Source organism: Rhamphochromis longiceps, linkage group LG16 (genome assembly GCF_057381845.1).
Source record: "Rhamphochromis longiceps isolate RC_006_pf linkage group LG16, R_longiceps_female_GT1.1, whole genome shotgun sequence".
Classification (NCBI taxonomy): domain Eukaryota; kingdom Metazoa; phylum Chordata; class Actinopteri; order Cichliformes; family Cichlidae; genus Rhamphochromis; species Rhamphochromis longiceps.
Window position 1 is genome coordinate 18,292,896 of NC_140572.1, and position 22,493 is coordinate 18,315,388.

A 22,493-nucleotide genomic window follows, 5' to 3' on the forward strand; every position below is an offset into this window, starting at 1 on the left:
AATAGATAAAAGAAAGAGCTAAGTGAGCTCAGTGGACTGGTTACAGGCAGGATCTCACATGTTTTGGGATGTCAGTACTTTCCCGTATCATCTGATGCTGTTGCGGTCAGGTTCTGCTGGTCCACACATTAGCAGTTATGAGTTATGGATGCATTGTAAATATATGCAAAATGACTTACAAATAACTTTGACCGGCATAGCTATCTGTGCAAAAGAAAACTGAGACCTTTCTCTATGGAGTTTCTCCCTGTGCATGTGTTAGTTCCCTCTGGGTATTGTGCTTTCTGCTCCAAAGATGTGGTGACTTTAAATTTGTAACGGGTATGAGGTAGATAAAGTGCTTGAAGTGTGTAGAATACAACACTATATGAATATATTGTTAAAATCTGACTTGGTAAGTGGACTGGTTCTTATGTAGCACTTTTCTAGTCTACTTGAGCGCTCAAAGTGCTTCACACAACATGGCTCATTCATACAAGCACTTTTTTCCTTACACCTAAGTACTTTCTATCTAAAGCTCAGATGAATGAATCAACTTGGGGTTCAGCATCTTGCCCCAGGATACTTCAGCATGCAAACAGAAGCCAGGGATTGAACCACTAACCTTCTGATTAGTACATGACCAGCTCTACCTCCTGAGCTACACCCACCCCAAGAAGCTTGCAGCAAGTACTACCTAAGGCCAACCTTACTTAGCTTCAAGGACCAGACTATTTTGAGAAGTGCTCAGGGTGGTATGGCCATAAGCTAGTAAACTTGGTTTTTTAAGCACTTTGAGTTGCCTGTAAGAATAGAAAAGCTAGTGATACACTAGAATCACTTACCAAACGGTCAGCTGTTAAGTTTGATAGCGTGTAATGTAAGCTGCCAGATTTTGATAAGGAATAACTCTGGTTCTGCTTTTGATACTGAAAACAAAAGTTTGTTTTAATCTGTGAAAATGTGCAGCTATTACCAGGCTGTAGCTATGTTCTACGTAAACTGTGCAGCAGTGTATCTGACTTCTTTTCAAACCTCACAGCAAATACAAATAATAGATTCTGTATTTCACAATGGGACGCAGCAGGTGAATGTCTGTTTCAAAGATGGGTCATAGCCTAGCCTAACGTATAGTGCTCGTATTAGTGCCCACATGGGATTTTAGCCAAAAACGCTATGAGAAAAAAAGAGCAGTGAGGTGTTGTATCTGCGGCTTGTGGCAGATGGAGTTCATCAGTGAAACTGCAAATATTACAAAATAATGTCGCCGGGAGTTCATGTAGGTCTATTGTTTTCATTAAAATCTGTAAGTGTTGCTGGATGTGTGTGCCTGTGCTCTCCTTGCAGGAGGTCAGTATACTCCTGCGCTGACTGACTGAGGAGGATTATTATGGGATTAGGGGTGTCTCGGTTACCGGGGTGAGATGATAATCACAGTGGCTGTCCTCTGATCTCGACGGGGATAGGAGTGTCAATCAAACTGGAAACACTCAGAGATGAGAGGTACCACTGCTGTGAGCGTGAACACGTGCGCAATGTGCTCTCTGAGCTGGGTGTTACATGTTTGATCACATGTGTGAATGTTTTGTGTGAATCAGCTGTCAGGTAAAGGGAAGTGGGGAAAAGAGGAGTTAGTGTTTTTTTTTCTTTTTTTTTTCATCTCGCTAGAAGATGAGTGAATTTATGTTTTATGGAAATAAAATATGGCCCACACCTCCCTCCCTGCCTCCAGATGGTCCCTGTGGAGAGAGGGTGATTATCTGGCCCATCTGAGCAAGGGAACCTGAGAGTGTTGATGTTGGGTGGGCAGTGCGGTGCCACGCCAAGCCTCCTGTCCCCAGGAGCCTGAATACGATCCCCTTTACCTGCCCCTTGTCTCTGGTCCTCTCCCTCCCTCCTCCACCCCATCACCGGCTAGGCTTACTGCAACTCCCCCACCTCCTCCTATCCTCCCGCTGTCTACGCCCCAGGATAGACTTTCTTCCACCTGACAAGGCTTGGCCTGGATTACTGGAATACCTGGACAGGTAAGTCAACTGATGAAGGTGTCAAGTGCATCTATGTGTTTTTATGTTAGTTTGTAATGCTTAGCAACCCATCAGGAACAAAGCAGTAAACATCCACAAAAGAGGGTTGCTAAGAACTCTGCAGAGCACTTTGTTCCAAAGTCCACTTTAGTAATCCTATGAATAAATAACCAAGGGCCACCAGCTCGGTTAATAAACTCTTCCTCATTTTGATTTTCAACCTTTTACTCCCTCCTTTCTCTCCCTCTCCTCTCTCCATCCTACTCGTCCTGCCTGCTAATTAGGCCAGGTCTTCGGTTTCCCTGCCATGGGTGATATGAGTTTATCAGAGCTGCCTGTCAGGCTGCAGGGGTCAGAGAACGGTGTTGTTGGACCAGACTGCAGCTTGAGCCGTGGCACTAGCTCAGCCATGAGACAGAGAAAAGAAGCTAACGGATCAGAACTAAAAGAGATCCTATCTGATGCATTTTGTTTTCAAGCTCAGAGATCCCGCTAAAGGCCTCAGCAGAAGACAAAAAAATCATGATGGGACTTCTAAATGATATCGCAGCTACTGCCTGTATGTAACTGTTTCCTTATTATCACTGATATAACACTGAACTATAAGCACTAGACCAAACTTAACTAAATAAACCTACAGGTCATCTCATGCTTCATTAATGTGTGTAAATAAAAACACAGGTGTACATAGAGGTGTTTTGAGCACTTTTTGAGCTCGAGCACCAGTTTTCAAAAGCTAAGAGCTGTTTTTCCTCTTAGCTGATTCTCATACATCCTATAAAAAAACTATGATTTTTTTTTGCAACACTTACTATTAAATTTGGCGTATGATTTGCAACAAACAGTGATTAAAGTCTTGATATGTCTTTTGCTGGTATTAAAGCAAGATAAGACAAAGATGAAAGGCTGATTAGCACTTCAGCTTCACTTTCTTTCTCCTTTGGTTAGTAATTAGTAGGTTTAATTTGACAGTTTTAGAAAGACTTTTATAAATAGATACTTGAGAGGTTGGCCTCTCTCACTGAACTCAAAACACAAGATCTTCTTAACCATTTTCTTCTTTCTTAATGTGATAGTACATTTTTAAGCACTTATTATTTGAGTAATGCAAACATTTAATCATCCATAGTCCTAATATATTAAAAGTGGACTGAGTTGACATCAGTATAATCACTGATATTATTACACAAGAGTTTTTGCTGTTTTATTAAATAAAGATGTGCATAAGAAAAAAAACATTAAAATTAATGAGATATGTTTTAATTCATGAGATTCATTATGTTACATTTGTTATGGGTTTGTTAACGTATTAGAAAAAGAAACAGGTAATCCATTACTTTTGACTTGACATGAGATTGTGCTGTAGGTGAGAAGTTTAACAAAACAAATAATGATATATTACTTACCGATTTAGTCACCTTGTATCAGGCTGTGCCACATGTGCTGTTGTTGAACTATTAATTATACATCTGTATTTCTTTATCTTTCCCTCCTGCTGCAGATTACGAGGGTACACTGCAGTGCATTCAAAAGAGGGCAGTGTAACCACACATGCAGGGCTTCCTTGACGCTTGCCCCTATTTCCGCATCTCTCATATAAACAATATTAAAGCTTTAGAATACACCTGTACATGTAGTATTTTATATAAACGTTTGCATCTTTGCAAATAAAACCTTTCCAACAGCAACTTGGTTTTTTTTTGTTTCAGTTTAATAGCCTATTTGTCAGGGGCACAACGTGGGGAGAGAGAGAGAGAGAGAGAGAGAGAGAGAGCGAGAGAGAGAGAGAGAGAGAGAGAGAGAAAATGAAGTATGACTAATGTAATTTGAACAGACATTTCAACAGTCAGAGTGAAAAACCCAGTGGTCAAGCTGTGAGGAAAAAGCTGCACCTGGTAATTGCTGCAACACCCACTGACCCCTGTGTAATGTGCATCAGCATAACCCTTCACAACATGTAAGAAAATTGCTTCATAGTTAGTGCATTATTGTTTCAGTGATGACAGAGAGGTTGCTTTGCTTGGCCCTGGGTGGCATCATTAACACAGGCTGGAGCAACGCGTTTAAATCAGATGGCATTGTCACAGGTGTAACTACTGCTGTTCATGCATGTGATTAATGTCCCCTTTTTTGATTAATTTCCTACGTTGGCTGAGAAGCCCTCGCATTTGTGATTAATGAACCTGCAGCCTAATATAATGTAATAGTGGCTTATTTTTTATTTTTTTTGTATGTGCATATGCATGTGTGCTCTCACTGGTTCCTGTGTGTGGTATCCCAGTTCAGTCAATAGTGGCAAGCGAAAGGTCGGGGTGGAAGAAATCATGCACAAAACCTGAAATTTTCTTAACAGAAGAGTCTGTCTCACTTGGAGCTGTGATAAGGGTAATATGCCAGGGTGCTACAATAAATCAGTTTTAAAAAGACAAGGGGAAAGATATAGAGAGCCTAGCATACAGCTAGATGAAAAGTTAGTGGGAGGCTGATACATAAATCCGCATACAATGATGCAACTCTGGTCTTAAGCTTCTGTGTCTGCCTGAGGGCTATGATGGGTGTGACCAAGATGCTGCAAACCAGATCCTCACACTCTTCTCTTTTCAAGAGGAAAAAAAACAATATACTGCTTGGTTATCCTCACTGTTGACCTTTTGATGTCTAAGTCAATATTGTGTCTTTTTTTTTTCACCACCACTCTCAGGCTTCTTCCCTCTCCTGCCCACCTTCCCCATATCCCCGGTGGTGACAGAGACGGAGGACACAGGGGTCTGTAATTAGTTGGTTGACCCCGGGGTTGGGTTGTGTGACCCCGGCAGCCGTGAAGCGCAGATCCAGCCTGATCAGATGAGTAGTTCTGAGGGATCAGTGGTTGAAAGACAGCCGCCTCCGTACCTCGGCCAACCCAGTCACACTAGCCAGCGCAGCAGCGTCGGGCACAGTTACAGGAGCCCGGCCAACGAGCCCAAACAGAGTCACAAACACCTGTATGGGGTAGACTACAAACATACAGACACATGCTTTTCAACATCCACAGACACCGATGGGGCTGCAAAACAGACTACCTGCCACCATTCAAGGAAAGGAAGGGAGGAGGGGGGCTGACGGGTAACCCGACCCAGGTAGGGGAAGGATAGGGAGGGAGGGGACGGGAGGTGAGGGAGGAGTAGTGCTGGCCCTTGGTCAAGTGCCTTGTATTCCACAAACAGGCCGCATCCAGTTACACTTTACCTGAGAAGCTGAGCCTGAGGAGAGGATTCAAAGAAAAGCTTGTGGACCTCCCTCTCTTTGGTGTACTTTCTTTGGCGAAGAACTACATTCTGATTTCTTCTGAGTGTAAAACCAGGGATTTAGTGAAAACAAAGGCCAGTTCACATGTGTAAGTGCTGCACAAACATTATAATAGCTGCGTTACTGTACGTACGAGCAAGACTGAGGATTGGTAAATGTGGCTCAGCTGCCTGCACTGCCTCCGCAGCTCACCACACTAATTAGAAGCGGCGAGATGGGAGAAAGGGAGAGAGTGTCATCAAGGACACACTGGGAGACGTTCACCTGAGACAGCTCAGTCACTGATGCTCCGGGCAAATCAGTATGACCTGAACACCGGCACTGTTTGAAGTTGTGACAGAGAGAACGAGAGACAAAAGCGTCTGGATCTAACTGTAGGCCTTGGGGGAATAAAGAGATGGGAAGAAACAGAGAGGAGGGAACACAGAGTGAGGAGAAGGAAATTCGTTGGAGAAAAATAGGCAAAGAGGACAGGGAAGAAAAGCAAAGGGAGAGCACTTCCCCACTTTCCTGTGTGAAAATTGAGGCCTGCTCTTTAGGACACTTATTATTTAGTCTCACTTTCTGTTACTTATCCCTCATTTGTTTCTACCTCTTTACCTCTCTCAAGTCATCATGTTTACACAAGCTGTTACTGCCATTTCCCCGTTGTCTAACCCTCTGCTGTTTTTCCTCTTTTTTTTCTCTCCCCCCTCTTTCTTTGTCTTTTCACTACTGGTTGGAAATCTGGAAGGCTTGCTCATCGGCGCCAGCCTCTGTTAATCCCCTCCCAAAGCACCTTAGCAACGCTAGGAATTTAGAGATGCTAAAAAAAAACCACACGACGACAACGACAACAACTGTTCTTAACACTGGGCTCATATTGGCAAGAGTGGCCACATCTTGAGATGTGTGTGTGTTTTCCATAAGTAGTTCAGAACAATCTGGATGGGTGTGATAACCAAGGATCTCTCAAGAGTGTGTGTTTGTGTGTGTGCAAGTGCAGAACGTGTGGGTCTGAACGTGTGCACAGAGTGGGACTGCGTGTCTATGTAATATAGTTCCTATATAACAACCAGCAACCTGGTAATCACAGCATGTAGTCACCTGAGATACTTATTATCTAGTCTCTTTACATGTTCCCTCTTTGTCTGTACCACGGCACAAGCTGCACGCTGCTGGATGAGCGTTTGTCTTTGTGTGGCGGGCTGCACACACCTGAACAAGTCAATGAGAGGCTGAAAACGAGTGAAAGAAATATATAAATTATTACAGACTGCAGTGAACAATTTATGTTATTATGGGCCCAACTTTGATGCTAGCAAAATGCATTGATGAAAAAAAATCAATAAAGCAAGGTTACAACACTCACAGCAATTACGACGTCAGTTATTTTTCATTTATTGGCTTTGTGATTTTCACACATCAACACAGATCACCCCAGCACCTTTCGCTTTCTCTACCCAAAATCAATTACTTAGGGGCAATGGTAAAATAATTGAGGGCGCATTTAGGCCTTGAAATTAATACATAGTTTAAATGTTAAAACTTTTCTGTAACTCCTCACTTTGAAGTATTAATTTACCTCTCAAATTGAATATGAAAATAAATGACGGAAAGCACAGTATTTTTTTTATTCTCAGGCTGTAATAAGATGCAAGAGTTTATTTGGTATGTACTCTTTATTCCCCCCCCCCCCCCCCCCCCCCTCCCCAGCCATGGGTGGCTGTGTAAGCTAACAGAAAAAACAAACTGCAAAATGCAAGTGCATAGCACACGTCTATCTCATAAGATGACTTTTAATCCATCAAAAGACAAAACAAAACACACGGAAAAACCTGATAATAATAATAACAGTAGTTACTTTTCTAAAGCAAAAAATATGTATATTACATGGCGTATACACTCATGCACAAGAAAGATGTTAATAAGAAATTAACAGCATATCCAAACAATACATGTTTATTATAGGGGATTGTGTTCAAATGAAAATGACCTGTTTCATCTGATCCTCTGTTCCTACAGTGGCAGATCTTTACAAGGTTTCTTTTGGGCTGGTCAAACAGCACGTTAAATACACTTGAGGCTGTAGAAAGATTCATTACAGGCATTTTGACGGATTTTACAAATCTGAAAATGCAGCGGGTTCTTGGACAACATGCCAGCTGAGGGACTAAGAGTATTAAGACAGTGAAACTGGCTCCAGTGAAAACCACGAGGGAAGGAGAGCTGCTGCAGTCAATGCAGTTTCCTTTTGTGTGTGTGAGTGTGCATGTGTGTGTTTGTTTTTGCTCAGATGGGCAAAAATATGGGGCTAGGATTGTTTTGTTATCCACAATTTTAAGCTAAAAAAAAGCCACACGATCTGAAGTCATACACTTTACTTGGATACAAAACATTGGGTGACAGGAGAAAGGGGTTATGTAATTAAGGGGTTTCAAGAAGGTAGCATCACAGAGGAAAGAACGAGTTAATGGAAGAAATTTGGGGTTCTGACAGTTGCTGACATTTTCTGAGAGGTCTTTTCGCCCGCACCACCTATCTCCCAGTGCTCATGGTAAAGATGGCCTGCCAGTAAAAGGGATGAGAAGCTATCTGTAAATCACAGTCTCCCCACAGTGATCCAGTTCAGCTGGTCATAGACTTGATGGCCATTGTCCTGGAAGACAGATAGAAGCACAAAAACAACAGATATATGTTACTAATTTGTAGAGGATATCAAAAGTCAGTAAAAGTAAAGTTATTAGCAAAAACACATAAGTATGTGTATGTATATATATATATATATATATATATATATATATATATATATATATATATATATATATATATATATATATATATATATTATAAGCAGACAGAAACACATAGAGTACATGTACATTGTCTAATCTGAGGAATGGTTAAATGCATAGAATATATATTTGCAGAGAAATTAATCAAATTTATCCCACACCTTAAACAGTCTGATGGGTGACAACAATCTAATGGCTGCGGAAACAAATTGAATAGGGTTATAACCATTAGGAGCAATTTATCTGTACCTCTCTGACATTTTCCGGTGACATACACATCCTTCACTTGTTCCAATCTGACCTATCTAAACGACCCAGTGTTTTGATCACTTGACCCAGCAGAGTTCAAAGGGCAGCCGGTTCAAACGGCTATCAGTGCGCTGCAGGTTGCAGTGAGCATCATAAAACTGCTGTTTCTTATCTGAACTCTTTGACCCCTCATTAACCTCTCTCTACTGCTTTGAGAATTATCGCCTGCTGCACATTTGTCGAGGCGGTGAGAGTCACTGAGAGTTTGTGAAACACCGAGCTAGTTGTAACATTTATAAGAGCAAGCATCTTTAGCTTCACTTTGGCAACGCAAGGGTTTTACCGAAATGGAAACAATAGCGTTGTAAGATGCTCGCGGCGCTAACATATCTATGCTGCACTGAGGTCATGTGGGAAGGGAAAAAAAAAGATTTCCTTAATACCAACTTGTGAGTTTTGACATCTTCAAGAAAGCTGTGCGAATAATAAAATACTGTGAAGTGAAGAAATATGACAAAGTTTTGATGTGCGGCAACCTTATTTGCATGATTTAAAGGATCATATTAAAGTTAAACAGCGGAACTTTCCCTGTTATAATTCAAGCCTGGATATTCACAGGCACCCAGAAACTTTTAGTGACAACGCATGAATGTGGCATAATGTAAGCGGTGGTAATACTCACTGACTTCAGAATCACAGTTTCAGCTGAGGCTGATGGGAATGCCGTTATTTAGCGTTAAATACATAATTTGGTCTGTTAATGGCACATGATGAAAAGGGAGGGGATTATTTGATTTATTTGATGGGAAATATTGCATATGAGCCACATGACTTATCAGCCTCACTGAAGGAAAACTCAGTACATCAACAAAGTCCTCAAGATACACTGGACTACATGGGCAACCTACAGATTATACCTACAGCAACTACTAAGCCATGGAAACCCATGTCACAAAGCTCCCTGTGCACAGTTTTTGTGCTGATGTTAATGTCAGAGGAGGGTTGGAGCGCTGCAGTTATCGAGTCAGTAGAGCACTGGTGATTTTTATGCACTATACGCCTTAGCACTCAGCAACTCCGCTCTGTGGTCTGCCACTTCATGGCTGAGTTGCTGTGGTTTCTAAATGCTTCCACTTTGCCATAATACCACTTACAGTTGATTGTGGAGTATCTAGGAGGGAAGAAATTTCACAAACTGACTTGTCGCAATGGCGGCATTCATTTACAGCACCAAGCTTGAATTCAGTGAGCACTTTAAAAGGACCCATTTTTTCCACAAATGTTTGTAAAGGTTGACTGCATGGCAAGGGGCTCGATTTTATATTCCTATGGCAATGGAACTAAAAACACCGGAACAGAGATGTGGCACAATACTTTTGTCTATATAGCATACATTGTCTGAGAACCATGCATCATGGCATTTTGTTTTGCAGATGAAAATATGTTATTGGACAGCTAAAGTCTCTGACCTGCTGGTGCACTAGAGGAAAAGTCAGCAGAAAGCAACAAAAAGACTACGGAGAACATGAATTTTTTCTCAAAATTTCACCTCACTGCTTTTGTTAGACGGTGTCTGAACACCACCTGACATCGTCTACTATGTAAAGAGCATTGAGCATAGAGCATCTCTATGTGTGTCCAAAGCTTCAAAGTTTGTCTCATTGCTTTGTGGGGACCAGCTGGGAAAGAAGAAGCAGTGCTTCTGCATGTACATGCTTTTATTTTTAAATAAGACTTCAATCAACCTCCTGAAATTATAAGGGTCTGTTTAAAAAGAAAAAAAGGTGTTCAAATGGGAGAGAAGAAAAAACAAGATAATAAGTAGGCTAGAAAGAAAACAATATTATTGTACTCAAAAGTACCATTACTTTTGTATTAAAAAAGAACTTATTAGAGTCAAAATGCTTTCGAGAGTTTTATAGTTTCCAAATGCTCTCTTAGTTTATTCCCCCACCCCCCAAAAAGACTCAAGGTTATTGCATATATTTAGTGAGGGACAGGAAGCCACTTACCGTGCTTTTATTAACATTCATTCTAAAATCCCCTTTTCTCTCTGGAGCACATGTAATAGTCTGACTGTTGCTGCCAAACAACACTAAGTTTGCTTGTCTTGAAGAGTCCATGAAAGAAAATCTTTGTGGAAGCACTTCTGCTGAGAGAGGGGGAAAAAAAATCTAACAGTAAACGATTCTTCCTTCAAGAGCGCAAACAGGAGTATTTCAGAGGACACTTAAAACTTATCATGTGGCCTTTCCTTGTTGTTGTGTTTGGAACAAATAGGTACTGAGGTATTTTCTTATTTGAGCAAAGCAACACAATGCTTTTGCCTGAGAAAATGAGATTAACTTTTAAAATATCTGGGGGTTTTTTCATTTAAAGAACAAGATTATTTATTTTTAGCAGCAAATAGCTGATTTTATTCATGTTAAGGAACAATTTCTTCATTTCAGAGCCTTAAAAACTTCCCTCTACATCTGTTCACCCATTGATGGATTATGGATTTATGTCAGGTAACAAGGAAGTCTCCAAGAGAAATAATTTCCTTGCACGGTCATAGTAAGTATGACAGGACCAATATGGCAAATGGGTAAAGTTGGGCTTAAATTCTTAAAGGGCTGTACTTTAATACAAATGATATTTTCTTAAACCCAAACAAGTTGTTTTATTATCTAAACCTAACCGAAGTGCTAGAAAACACGAACTAATGAGGAAAAAAGATATTGTTGTTATTGAACTGCAAAGTCCACATAGGGTGGAGGTCAGGGTTAGTGGATGGGTCAACAAAACACTTTTTTATTTCAAAATGCTCTTGTTTTTTTAACTATGTTCCTTAATCTTAACATGTTTAATATAATAAGCTTGATGAACAAGGTCCTCTGCATTACCATAATCCTAACTAAGTTGTTTCGTGTCTCGGCCTTTGCAAACATAGGCAGAAAACAGATGAACCATATTGCGCTCTAATGGGTTGTGTTCAAAGGGGTTAAGCTGGAGGACCTGTCACTGTGCTCGCCAAAGTAATTGCTTACATCTCCTTATGCTGCTGTAATCACTAAACAACTCTGACAGGGCAAGAGTCAAACAGTCAGGGAGACTGTAGAGCAAGCCAGCTCTTACTTTTATCCATTTTAGTTGTGGTAAAAGTCACAAAGTCACATCTGTGAGGTGAGAAAAAATTAAAGAAATATCGCTCTGTATAATGCAATTTAATTAAACAGAGACACAGTGTGAATGATTAAAAATGACCATACAGTTGAATTGACACTTCTTTAAAAGAGTTAAAAAAAAATTATATGAACACTATATTCTTCAAGAAGATGGGAATTTATTGACTGTATCTGACTTTTTAAGCAAAGTCGAAAGAATAAAATGCCTCCTGAAAGGACAATCTGATGAATGCCTGTAAAGGTTATACAAGTTTTTCTTTGGTCTTTATTTTTGTCCTAATATAGCTTCAACCTAGGGGGTTTACTTAGAAGTTGTCTGTTGTCTGGCAGATTTTGTTTGGGCCTGACTTTTGTGCCACTTTATGATCGTTCGGCAGTTATTTGATTAATTATCAGAGCACTGCATGCACAGGTGCTTGTGAACTAGGCCTTTACCCCAACGCTGAAATCTAACATAAAAGATAGGATAATTAATTTTTAAACTCTAAACCAATCACATTACTTCACTCCTACCACTAAAAAAGTTGTGCCAGTCAGAGTGGCTCGCCACATTAAAAGATTCCTTTTAAGTGCTGTGTGCACGGTGGAGAACTTCGAGCCCAGAAAGCATGGCACAACAAATCTACAGTCAAAGTGTTTGTGGAAAAGGTGAAAGCTCAGTCATGTCATGTTATTTAAGTATGTTGACACTTATTCTTTGCAACACAGTAATCCAAAAATATACAGAACAGTCAGTATACTGTATGTAGTTTTGAATTTGTTGCAGGTATTAGTAACATGACATCAATCCAATATTTCTAGAAATAATTCTGCATCATATTTTAGCGTGATTAAAATTGTATTTAATAATAAAGCATGAAACACTGCTTTTGCCAGAAAAGTTGAAAAAAGGGTTATGATGCACAGGATTAATGATCTCTGAGTCCCCCTTCACAAACTGGCAGGTTACTGAATATTAATCCAACAGTATGATGTGTTTGAAGCTTCAGTCTGGTCTCATTTCCAAGTTTGTTTAATTAAAGGTAAACACAGTAGATCATTGTGAATGATGACAGTTCTCAAACCAGAAGCTGTATGTTTATCATTGATGATAATTCCCTGCTGCCATCAGAGGGCAACAGGACAGGTCGTTTATTATATTATTTAAGTAACCCAAGGCGGTTTTTCACAAGTACTGACTGCTCTACCGTACTTCTGCAATGCATATTTAAATTTTACACAGTAGGAATGTTTTTTTATGTGTCTTGCATTTCTTATTTTGGACTTCCTATTTTGCTTGCCCCTGTTTAAAGAACCTGCTGAGAAACCCGGTTTCTACCAAAAATATCAGTGAATAGCTTCGCTTCATTTAGATGTAATGCCCACTTGTTTGCAAGTCTCCCACCTGCATGCCATGTACCAACTCTGAATTTAACAGAAACAGATGGAAAAAGCAGGTGTTATGTTAGTTCTGCTGCTAAAATAAAGTGCCAGTACCTGTGCAACCTAAATTAAATACAGCAACTGCCTGTGTCCTTGGATTTAAACTTATTCCTAACGACTTTAATACAGTTTGCTCCTGAATTTCTGCCATTAGGATTTTTTTTCCAGTGCGCGAAGTATCAAATTTCTACATGGCAGATAAGTCTCAGGTAGGATGATGGGGTGGCTGGTTTGGTCTTTAATATAAAAGCCTTTGACACACAGAATCTATAAATCATTTAACTCTATTATGGGAAACTGTTGTTAATTACACATCTCTTACTAATTGTATATGTTGGTATCTTTTACCCATTGCTATGAATCTTTGCCAGTCTTGACTAAATCATGCTAGCCACCTATACTGTGGCCACAGTGGAACATGATGGAAACACAATATCAATATTGAAATGTTGATATGGTGAACAATAGGAAAATGAAATTCACTGGTTGACAGTTTGGTCTGCTGCTGTCGTGGTGACAGAAACTGTTGACAAAAATGTAAGTCATTAAGACATTATTTTTTGTAGAAAGTGATCAAATGTATTGGTGTGATTAAAGAAATTTTTAACACAAGACATTTCAAGAGTTTTTTTTCCACAGGCAAGGCTGGAGGAGGCTGAGATTGTGTCTTTTGTAACATTTTGTAACATTCTTTCAAAGTTGGATTCATGAAACTTTTTTCAGATGGCATTGGTGAAGATGTAAAATTAAAAAAAAAAAAAAAAAAAGAATACGCAGAAGAGGTAACGGTGTAGCCCAGATGGGAGGGTCGAATAAGCTTTAAAGATTTTAACTTAAAATTTGCAGTAGTTTCATAAATGTCACTCCGTGTTAGACTATTTTTATTAAACGAGAAGGGATAAGTCCAGATTGGTAAAGGGAGACTGCAGACTTGTGACTTTTGTAAAAATCCAGGCTACCATCTTGACTAGGAATCCTTAAACACTTTCATTCAGTGATGGACAGTGAGACCACTCAGTATGCTGCACCCCACCCCCTTAACTTGCATCTTCTACAGACTTATTCTTCCCTTTCTCCTCCTTCCTCCCCCCCAAAATCCCCGGTTCCTGTGGAGTGGCAGGTTTTGTGTGGTCCCCAGCACTGTCCCGTTTTTATCTGTCCTCTGACGGGTTACCCCGGTCCCCCTCGCACCTGCGCCGCTCCCAGGTCCCTACAGGAATGCGCTGGGGCTTGTAATCGCTTTTGTGGGGGCCATTGAGTTGTACGGCTGACTGAAACTTCCCAACCTCACAGCGCGCTGGCCGCTGAATGGGACACAGCGTGGGGCGGCTCTCCAAACCGCGGACCCTGCCAAATTCCTACAGTGGCGCTCCACAATCACTCCCACACAGGCCCCGATATACCGCCAGGCAGGAGGGACGGGGAGGGGTCGGGATGTGGTGGTGGTGATTGTGTGTGTTGGATAGACACATGGAAAAGTCTACATTTAGCTCCAGACAAGACGGACACTTTCTGCGTCGCCACTCCGGATGCACATGGCGCCCCCCCCCCCTTTTTTTTGTTATTGTTATTGTAATTATTATTATTATTATTATCATCATCATCATTATTGTCACTTTGTGAAGCTGTTACAGTAAAGCAATGATTTGGGGTAACAATAAATGAAGAAGATGTATTTTAATATCTCACCTCTTAAAAAAAAAGTTCCAGTGCAGATGCTATTCCAGCAACGGTGAAATCTGGAAAAAAAAAAAAGCAAATAAAAAAAATGCGTTTGGTGGATGTTGTGAACAAAGTTTCAAAATAAAGCAATTTCTCATAACTTTTAGTACATTTGTGCCGCGTTTCGGTGCATTAGGTTTGTGTGCCGGCATATAGCGTGGTAGCTGTGGGTAGATAGAGCAGCACTGCAGGATTAAGAGGCAGCAAGATTGTTAAACATGTCAACGTGTAATTGCACGATAAGGCCCTTCCGAGGAATTCATTGGCCCAGTTGCTTTCTCTATTCCGCGCTAATCTCGCCCGGCACATTCGCTCTGTGCAATCTGTCTCCATAATCTTCTGTGACAGAGCGGGCGACGAGAGCAGGCTGCTTGGTAATTTTTTTTAGGGAAGGGGGGAGACGCAGAGAAAATATGCAGAGGCGTGATAAAGTGACGCTAATTATCCCCATTTAGGACAGGGAGTGCAAGGGATCGGGGCTTTACGAACAACCGAGTGTGCGCTGGAGCTGATGGCCTCCTAGCACGGAATATATCGGTGGCTACAAGATAAGGGTATCGCACGGTGGAGAGATTTATTGGCCAGCCAGCTGTACGTGCGCGCACTCACACAAACACACATATACTCTTTCTCCCACACGCGCGCGCGAGCGCACGCAGCAGTAGCAGCAGCAAGCGCCACATAGCCTGTATACTTTGCACCCTACACTTACCCCCTCTTCCACCTCAAGGTGTAATTTATTCGGGTTAAATTTGCCAGAACGCTCCTCTTTTTAGCCTGGCTATGCGCCGTGACGCGCTCCGCCTCTCCGGGCTTTCAGTGTTAATCCGCATCTCTTCACATCAACAGATAAGATAGAAACAGATGCAAAAACACACGAGGAGGCCATCCCCTGCCATACGGTGCACGCTGTATTGCGGAGATGTCTCCATAGATGCAATTGCTTTCGGGTTTTGGAATTTCAACTAATTTCCAGACATTGTTCCTCTGATTTTTTGCCCCCTAAAAGATTAATGCGCAGCCAGACGTTACATGCTTTACTATGAGGCCTAACAGGTTTAATTGACATACCATGCAAGTCTTCATCAGTGTGAAATAGGCCCTTTAACTATGTATTTGAGATTAATTGATTTTTTTTATGCCTAAGCAGGCATAAATTCCCCTCATTTGCATGTGTATGACTATTAGGGTATCATATGAGGCCTACAGGCGATAAAAACGGAAAATCTCAAAAACATCTGTGGCCTGTCTTCAGCCTAATATATACATATATTTCTTTTAGATTAATGATAATTATAAAAATGACTCGGGCATCTTATTCAAAATGCAGGTGTTTTTGTCAAAGGTACCAAAACCGGTCCAAAATCAAAACACTACATCTGTGAAATTCTGATGAGTCATCACCAACTCAACAAGCTACTTGTCTGTAGAGCTGTGACGAGTGGAAGTCAAAATTCAGTCCGAGCAACAGTTTGGACACTGTCAGGTTTGTGCGTCTGTTTTTCATTTAAACAGAGATTTTTCTCCTTTAATTACAATCACGGGTCGTTGGTTCACTCTCAAGTTTCAGTGGTTTTTATCGAACGTGAAATTATTGTTCGAATCCCAGTTTGTGCCTCACGCACTTTGCCCACACCCCCTTTCACTTTCCTGCTATTTTGCTCGAGAGTAAAAGGAGCAAACAAGTCCCCCACCACCTTGCTGCTTCTCACATTATGGGAGTAAATAATTAGAATAAAAGCCAAGTAACATAGATTGCATTTATTTGTTAGACGAGTGATCAAGCCTCTTTAAGTGCCGGTTCTTTGATTAGCAAGCTGATGAAAATGCAGCTAAAGAAATTAGGATTCTTGTGAATCCCACCTTTTTTTTCTTTTTACCCTCTGTCGCATTCTAGCTTATAACGTAGAAATCAATATATATAATCTAATAATTCACATATATTATCTGACATCACCATAAAAATAAAGCTAATAAGAGAAGTGAATGCAAGATGAACTGATGGTGCAGTTCGGGTGAAAGATTACTGACAACCCAGACTTCGATTTTTATCCCCTTATTTAAAGAAACAAATAATTTTATCTTTAAAATCTTTTTCTTTCTTTAAGAAATTTTTAGATAGCTGTTCTTTGCTATCCCTGCCTTATTCTTTTTTTATAGTGTGTTCAGAACAGAAGCTGTAAAATTGGAATTTTAAAAAAATGCATCTCAGGAGATCAAACACATGTTAAAAGTGATTAAATAAAAAAAGAAATAGCTTAATATTTTCCTTTAAAAAATGAAATACACAGTGGAGAAGTTGTTCAGTTTTTAAGAGCAGTTTATACTAAAAAAAAAAATCTGCTTTCATCGGAAAAGAAATGAAATTCTGGCGCAAGTTTCCGTAAAAAAAATTGCAATTAGACACACTGATTAATATAATAGTAGAATAGATAATGAACTAGTTTCATTTAGAAATATATATATATATTTTAAAAAGATTTAAGCTGCTCTTGCTAATAAAGGATTAAAGGATTCACATCTCATACGATTTTGAAAGGGGAAAATGACATGTGCTTATTACAAATATAATCAAATTTCTATTCATAAACGAGAAGGCTTCGTTCATAACACTAACAGGTGGCTGTCATGCTAAATGTTCTTCTTGTGCGTTATGTCATCATAAGTTTTCAAAATATTCAAAATCAAGCTTGTCCTTTTATATTTATATTAAAGGAGAACGCGGGCCACAATCTGGGCCTGCATTGAATATTTAAAAAAATGTTTTCATAGTATTGGAGCCTGCGTGCTATTGAAATAGAGAAAAGCAAACTTTTTAAAAACAATTTATGGACACGTTTCTAAACATGAAACTTCAGCTTCTAAAACAGCATCCTGTTAGTGAAATGGTTCCCTCACAGCCCTACAGGCTGTAGCTTTTACGCGTAATTACGCACAAACAATTGGACCATTTAAAAGCTCGAGGGATCTGTCCACCAGCGTCAAAATTTAAATAGAAGATTTTGTTTTTTGTTTTTCGTGAAGACTTCTGATTCTTGTTACCTAAAACAAAACAAAACACTTCTGTAAGACCACTGTGAAAAATAATCAATCTAAGACGTTCTCTTAAGAATCAAAGCAACATCTTGTGAAATTTATTCAATTATTCTTCATTGCAATATCAGAGCTTTTCGCTCGCGGAAAAGCACTTAAATTACAACAGCGGTTGCCCGTCATCCTTTCAAATATTAAAATTATTCACAATTTACAAGAATTAGAGTGTTACAATAAAAAGAGATGATTTCCAAGAATTATGACACAGGCTTCTGCAAATGAACACAAATGTTTAAAGAAGCTGATTTTCCCATATCTTTTAAAGCACTTTCTTATGATTATGACACTTATCTCATTTTCAAATAACTTACAATAAACTCCCCCCCTCCCCACCCCCGACCCCCAAAAATGATGAGACAATTGAAGCAAATCTCCCCAATGTGAAAACCTGGCGTAACCCTCAGCTAAGACTGTGAAATAAAGGACAAAAAAAATAAATAAATGATAGCACAATAACCAATATCTCAGCATCATATTTGTTATATAATTCCACTGGTGGCTATTCCAAAAAAAGCCGAGATGAATATGCTATTTACCCTTCATTTACAATATCATAAACATTCTGTACAAAATGCAGGTAGTTCTCAGGACCGGGGTTATTTTAGAAAAGAGGTAAATATTTGGTTATGGTTCGTTTGCAGTTTTCAATTATTCTATGAGTTCTAAATGTGTGTTAGCGGGACGGTCCCGTTCACTCCAGCCGTGGCGCTCTGGTAATGCTGCGGCAAGGCATGGAGTCTAGTTTGCATTGAGGGGTCCCCCGGCTCTCCGGTAGGTAAATACATGCTTATCATCTCTCTCAAGTCTCCGGGGCAAGGACCCCGTGAGTGTGTGCTGCTGACGGGAGGGCTTACACTCGGCTCCGACTTCACCAGCGACCCTAATGTCCCCATGGCAGCTGAGGAAGAGACGCCGGAGCTCTGGTGCTGCGTGTAGGTGATCCCGCCGTAGCCGGATGGGGAAGCGTTCATGTAGCTCTGAGAGTTCGAGATGGGGCTGTACTGCAGGGCTGTCATGTCATAGCGGTGCATGGGCTGGGGGTTGTGTGAATGATGGTGGTGTGAGTGGTGGTGGTGGTGCGCTCCGCTCCCCGGGTGCTGGCTGTAGGCTAGCTGAGCCTCCTGCATCATCGCTGCGGCCGCCGCGGCAGCAGCCACCTGCCCCGAGTACGCACCGTTCGCCCAGCCGTTCATGTGCGCGTAGCCGGAGCTGGCGGAACCTCCGTGACCTCCGGGGCTCTCCAACCTCTGCCCGACCCCGGATGAACCCATGCCAACCCCTAAACCAACTCCACCGCCACCGCTCGGCCCAGAAAGAAGTCCACCAGCAAGGGAATATTTGTCCTTTTTCAGCAATGTCTTGGTCTTCCGTCTTGGTCGGTACTTGTAATCCGGATGCTCCTTCATGTGCATGGCTCGCAACCGTTTAGCCTCGTCGATGAATGGACGCTTTTCAGCCTCGGACATCAGCTTCCACTCGGCGCCCAGCCGCTTGCTAATTTCAGAGTTGTGCATTTTGGGGTTCTCCTGCGCCATCTTTCTCCGCTGCCCACGGGACCACACCATGAACGCGTTCATAGGTCTCTTCACCCGCTCCTGATTCGCTTTCGACCCGCTATTCGGCCCCGTTTGCCCCGTCGTCGTGTTCGTTTGGGGGCCGGGGGAATGAAGGTCAGTTTCCATCATCATGCTATACATTCACCTGGTTTTTAAACTTCGCCACCAACAGAGAAAAAACAAGTCACTTTCACAACAGGTCAGGCGCACACAGGTACGGGTGCGCTCGAGATAACTGGGCTACAAAATTAATATTCTACCCCAAATTGAAATAAACACGTGATGAAAATTAATCCGAAAAGGCATATAAAATGTTCTCCAACCAGCAGTTCGCCCTGTTTTCGCCTGGGCTGGTTCACATCCACTGTGATAGAATGCGCATTTGAGCCACTTTTCCTGTCGGAGTTGAGAAGTTGGTTAAAGCGGCGGCCATATGATGAGCACTGACAGCGGTTAAATGAGCCACAAGCGGCCAATGAGGCTCTAGCAGCGGAATGATTTGCATGGCGTTTGGTCAGGTGACTAGAGGACCATAGAGGAAGAACACACCGGAGGAGGAGGAGGAGGAGAATGAGGAGGGAGAAAGGAGGGTCAATCCCACAAATAGCACGAGGCATTTGAAATTTCCAAACACGCTCTCGGAGACTTCATCCACAAAAATAACGAAGATTTGTTAGCACTGATGTAGCGGCCAAACAGTGGGTGCAGTCTGTGATTAGGATGAGTCAAACATCTCAATTTATTTATATTTAAAAAAAATAGGTTAGACTATGGCTGCTGATTTTTTTTTTAAAGAAGGAAGAAATCAGACAGCTTATAAATTAGGAAGCATAAAAGTGTGGGTAAAATTCTTTTTTACCTTCAACTTTCTTCCCAGATTTGACATTGAAAAGACACTTCCTCTCCTATTTAACAAGTTATTCTCACATTCGCAACGCGCACTAGAAGCCTGGGCCTCACTATATTTATGCACAGGATTTGCAATACACTCTGCCCCCAAACTAGTCTCAGACGACTTGATGCTGAGCAAGCGCCTCAGATATCAAATTTTAAACCATCTCTCTCTCTCTCCCTCGCCTGTGCCCCCTTACCCCCACCCCCTCCTCCTTCCAGGTATGTAATTAAGGTTTGAAGTAATAGCAGGTGTCAGATAGAGAAATTAAGCGCATTTATAGCTGAAAACTATTTGAAAGAGATTTGGTTAAAAGAAAACTCTTGGTCTGAGAGACGAAGCCCAAGAGGATGGATAGTCGTATAATGACGTGAAATTGCCGGGGCAAAGAGCCATTATCGCCGTCTGCTGGTGATGGTGAATGAGTCCTGGCCACGCGCCCGCGTGCAGCTATAGATGAAAAGAAATACTACACGTAAACTGTCATTTTTAGTGGATATGTTGTGGGTCTGTTAACGCCTCTTATTTAACATCCAGTCAGGTATTCCGTTTGTTAAAAAAAAAAATACACGAGAGGGGAAAGCGGTCTGTGTCTTCGAGTCCGCGCATATATAATCCAGATTTCACAGCTGACCTCCCCTGAAAAGCCCAATCAACCTCTAATTGAAAGGGAAAACGAAATACCACTTCCCGCGGCGAGACTAACGATTTAATCATTCTATCGTTCTTTTGCTGTTTTTATTTTAATTGGAGCTTAGCTTGATATGGTTCTCTGTTTAGGACCAGAGGGAGCGAGATCACTCGGACGGATCCGGGCGTTTTTGGTGATAGGGTTAACTTGATGTCACGGTGGTCAATAAACGGTTACAGCGGTCCAGGCAAACGTGGCTTAAGGCCCGAGGGAGATGGCAATGTAATGATGACACCCGGAGAGCTTTGGGGAGATGAGTGCGAGTGAAGCGATCACACACACGCACTCATAAAAAGAAAAAGAAAATAAGAAACCAATTCTTGTCTCATTATACAGATACAGCGATTTGTCAGTATCTGCTCAATATTAAAAGTCTAATTCATAAAAACATTTAACCTTCTTTTTTCTTTTTATTTAAACATATTTTTAACTAAATAGTGTAAGCACACATATAACACCGCTAATATTAAACCGGCCTATTAATAAATGTATTAAATACATTTTCATGCTTTTCAGATTTCTTAAACCTGCCTGGACCCTGCCCTGACACGACTCTGCTTTAATTCACACCAGTGCTGCAATGCATCAATGCATCTCCAGCAGTTATTTTAAAAAAGTCGACATCCTGATGAAAAGATTAGAATTGTTATCGTTAGCTTTCTTAAATAGCCAATAGTAAGAGAAAATATGACTTCTACTATTACTGTCACTCTTGTTAGAATCATACTATTATTGTCGTTATTTATTCTCCGTGCTGAGTGTCTTTAGGCTTGTACGCACAGGATTAGCCTTTACAGTGACATTGGGACCCTGGTGGCCCCTGTTTACTTTCTCTGTCATTCCCCGTCAGTCACTCCTCTTTTAACAAACCTCCTTTCAAACCTCCTCGCTCCTTTTGTGCGCGGCCTTTGTGACGGGTTGTGTGCGCACTGTGATGATGGTGCGCGACTGGGGCCAAGGGTCAAAGCGGTTATCCAACCCTCCCACCCTCCATGGCCACAAGAAAATAAAAAAAATATATAAATAAGTGAACAATTTTAAATAAATACACACAGCTTGCGTGCCGACTCCTCGAGCGCAGCGGCCAGCGGGTGCTATTATGCTTTTTATTTTATTTTTTTTATTTTACTCTGCGTCCAGGAATCAGTCCCACGCAAAGGAACCCCTTAATTAAACAAAAAAATAAATAAATAAATCTTTTGACCGATTATATCTGGCTTCCTCCCTTTCATCATCATCTTCTTCTTCTTTTTTTCTTTTTTTACCCCTTGATGCAGTTAACCTGAGCGGGGACAGCGTTTTTACACGGCTGTGGCTGTGCCCGAGCAGTGCACAAGAGCCGGCGCTCGTGTAACTGGGTGGCGTTAGTTTTAAGGAAGTAAAAGGAGTCCTGAACACCAAGGACACAAAACGTGGAGCTAATTATTCAAACGAGTTTAAGAGACAAAGCATCTGCTCCTTAGCCTTAAATTACACATCCTAAATCTAAAGATGTGACGGTCAGCCCCCCCGCCCCCGCCCTCCCCACAACCTACGGAAAAGTAGAAACACCAAGACAAACATAGAGTCCTGAGTGAAAACAGGCTGCCCCTGGATAGTCTAATGCGTCCCCTCGTATTTTACACCATCAAAC

At 41.2% G+C, this 22,493-nt stretch overlaps 1 protein-coding gene across 2 annotated transcripts; it reads right to left on the reverse strand.

The window, feature by feature from the left end:
- Positions 1 to 7,002: 7,002 nt before the first annotated feature.
- On the reverse strand, positions 7,003 to 19,901 carry sox1a (SRY-box transcription factor 1a). Of its 2 annotated transcripts, XM_085384559.1 has the most exons (3): positions 18,576 to 19,901; positions 14,596 to 14,645; positions 7,003 to 7,932 (listed from the first exon to the last, which is right to left on the reverse strand). In XM_085384559.1, exons 1-2 carry the CDS (start codon positions 19,416 to 19,418, stop codon positions 14,625 to 14,627), a joined length of 864 nt encoding a protein of 287 aa, XP_085240685.1. In that variant the 5' UTR covers positions 19,419 to 19,901; the 3' UTR covers positions 7,003 to 7,932; positions 14,596 to 14,624. The 2 variants fall into 2 exon arrangements, with proteins under 2 accessions (XP_085240685.1, XP_085240684.1); XM_085384558.1 differs by lacking the exons at positions 7,003 to 7,932; positions 14,596 to 14,645 and having other exon boundaries at positions 17,729 to 19,882.
- Positions 19,902 to 22,493: the final 2,592 nt, after the last annotated feature.

What these genes read in the sequence shown, in the direction of transcription:
- sox1a (XM_085384558.1), bottom strand. Translation starts at nt 19,418, where the DNA reads ATGTATAGCATGATGATGGAAACTGACCTTCATTCCCCCGGCCCCCAA.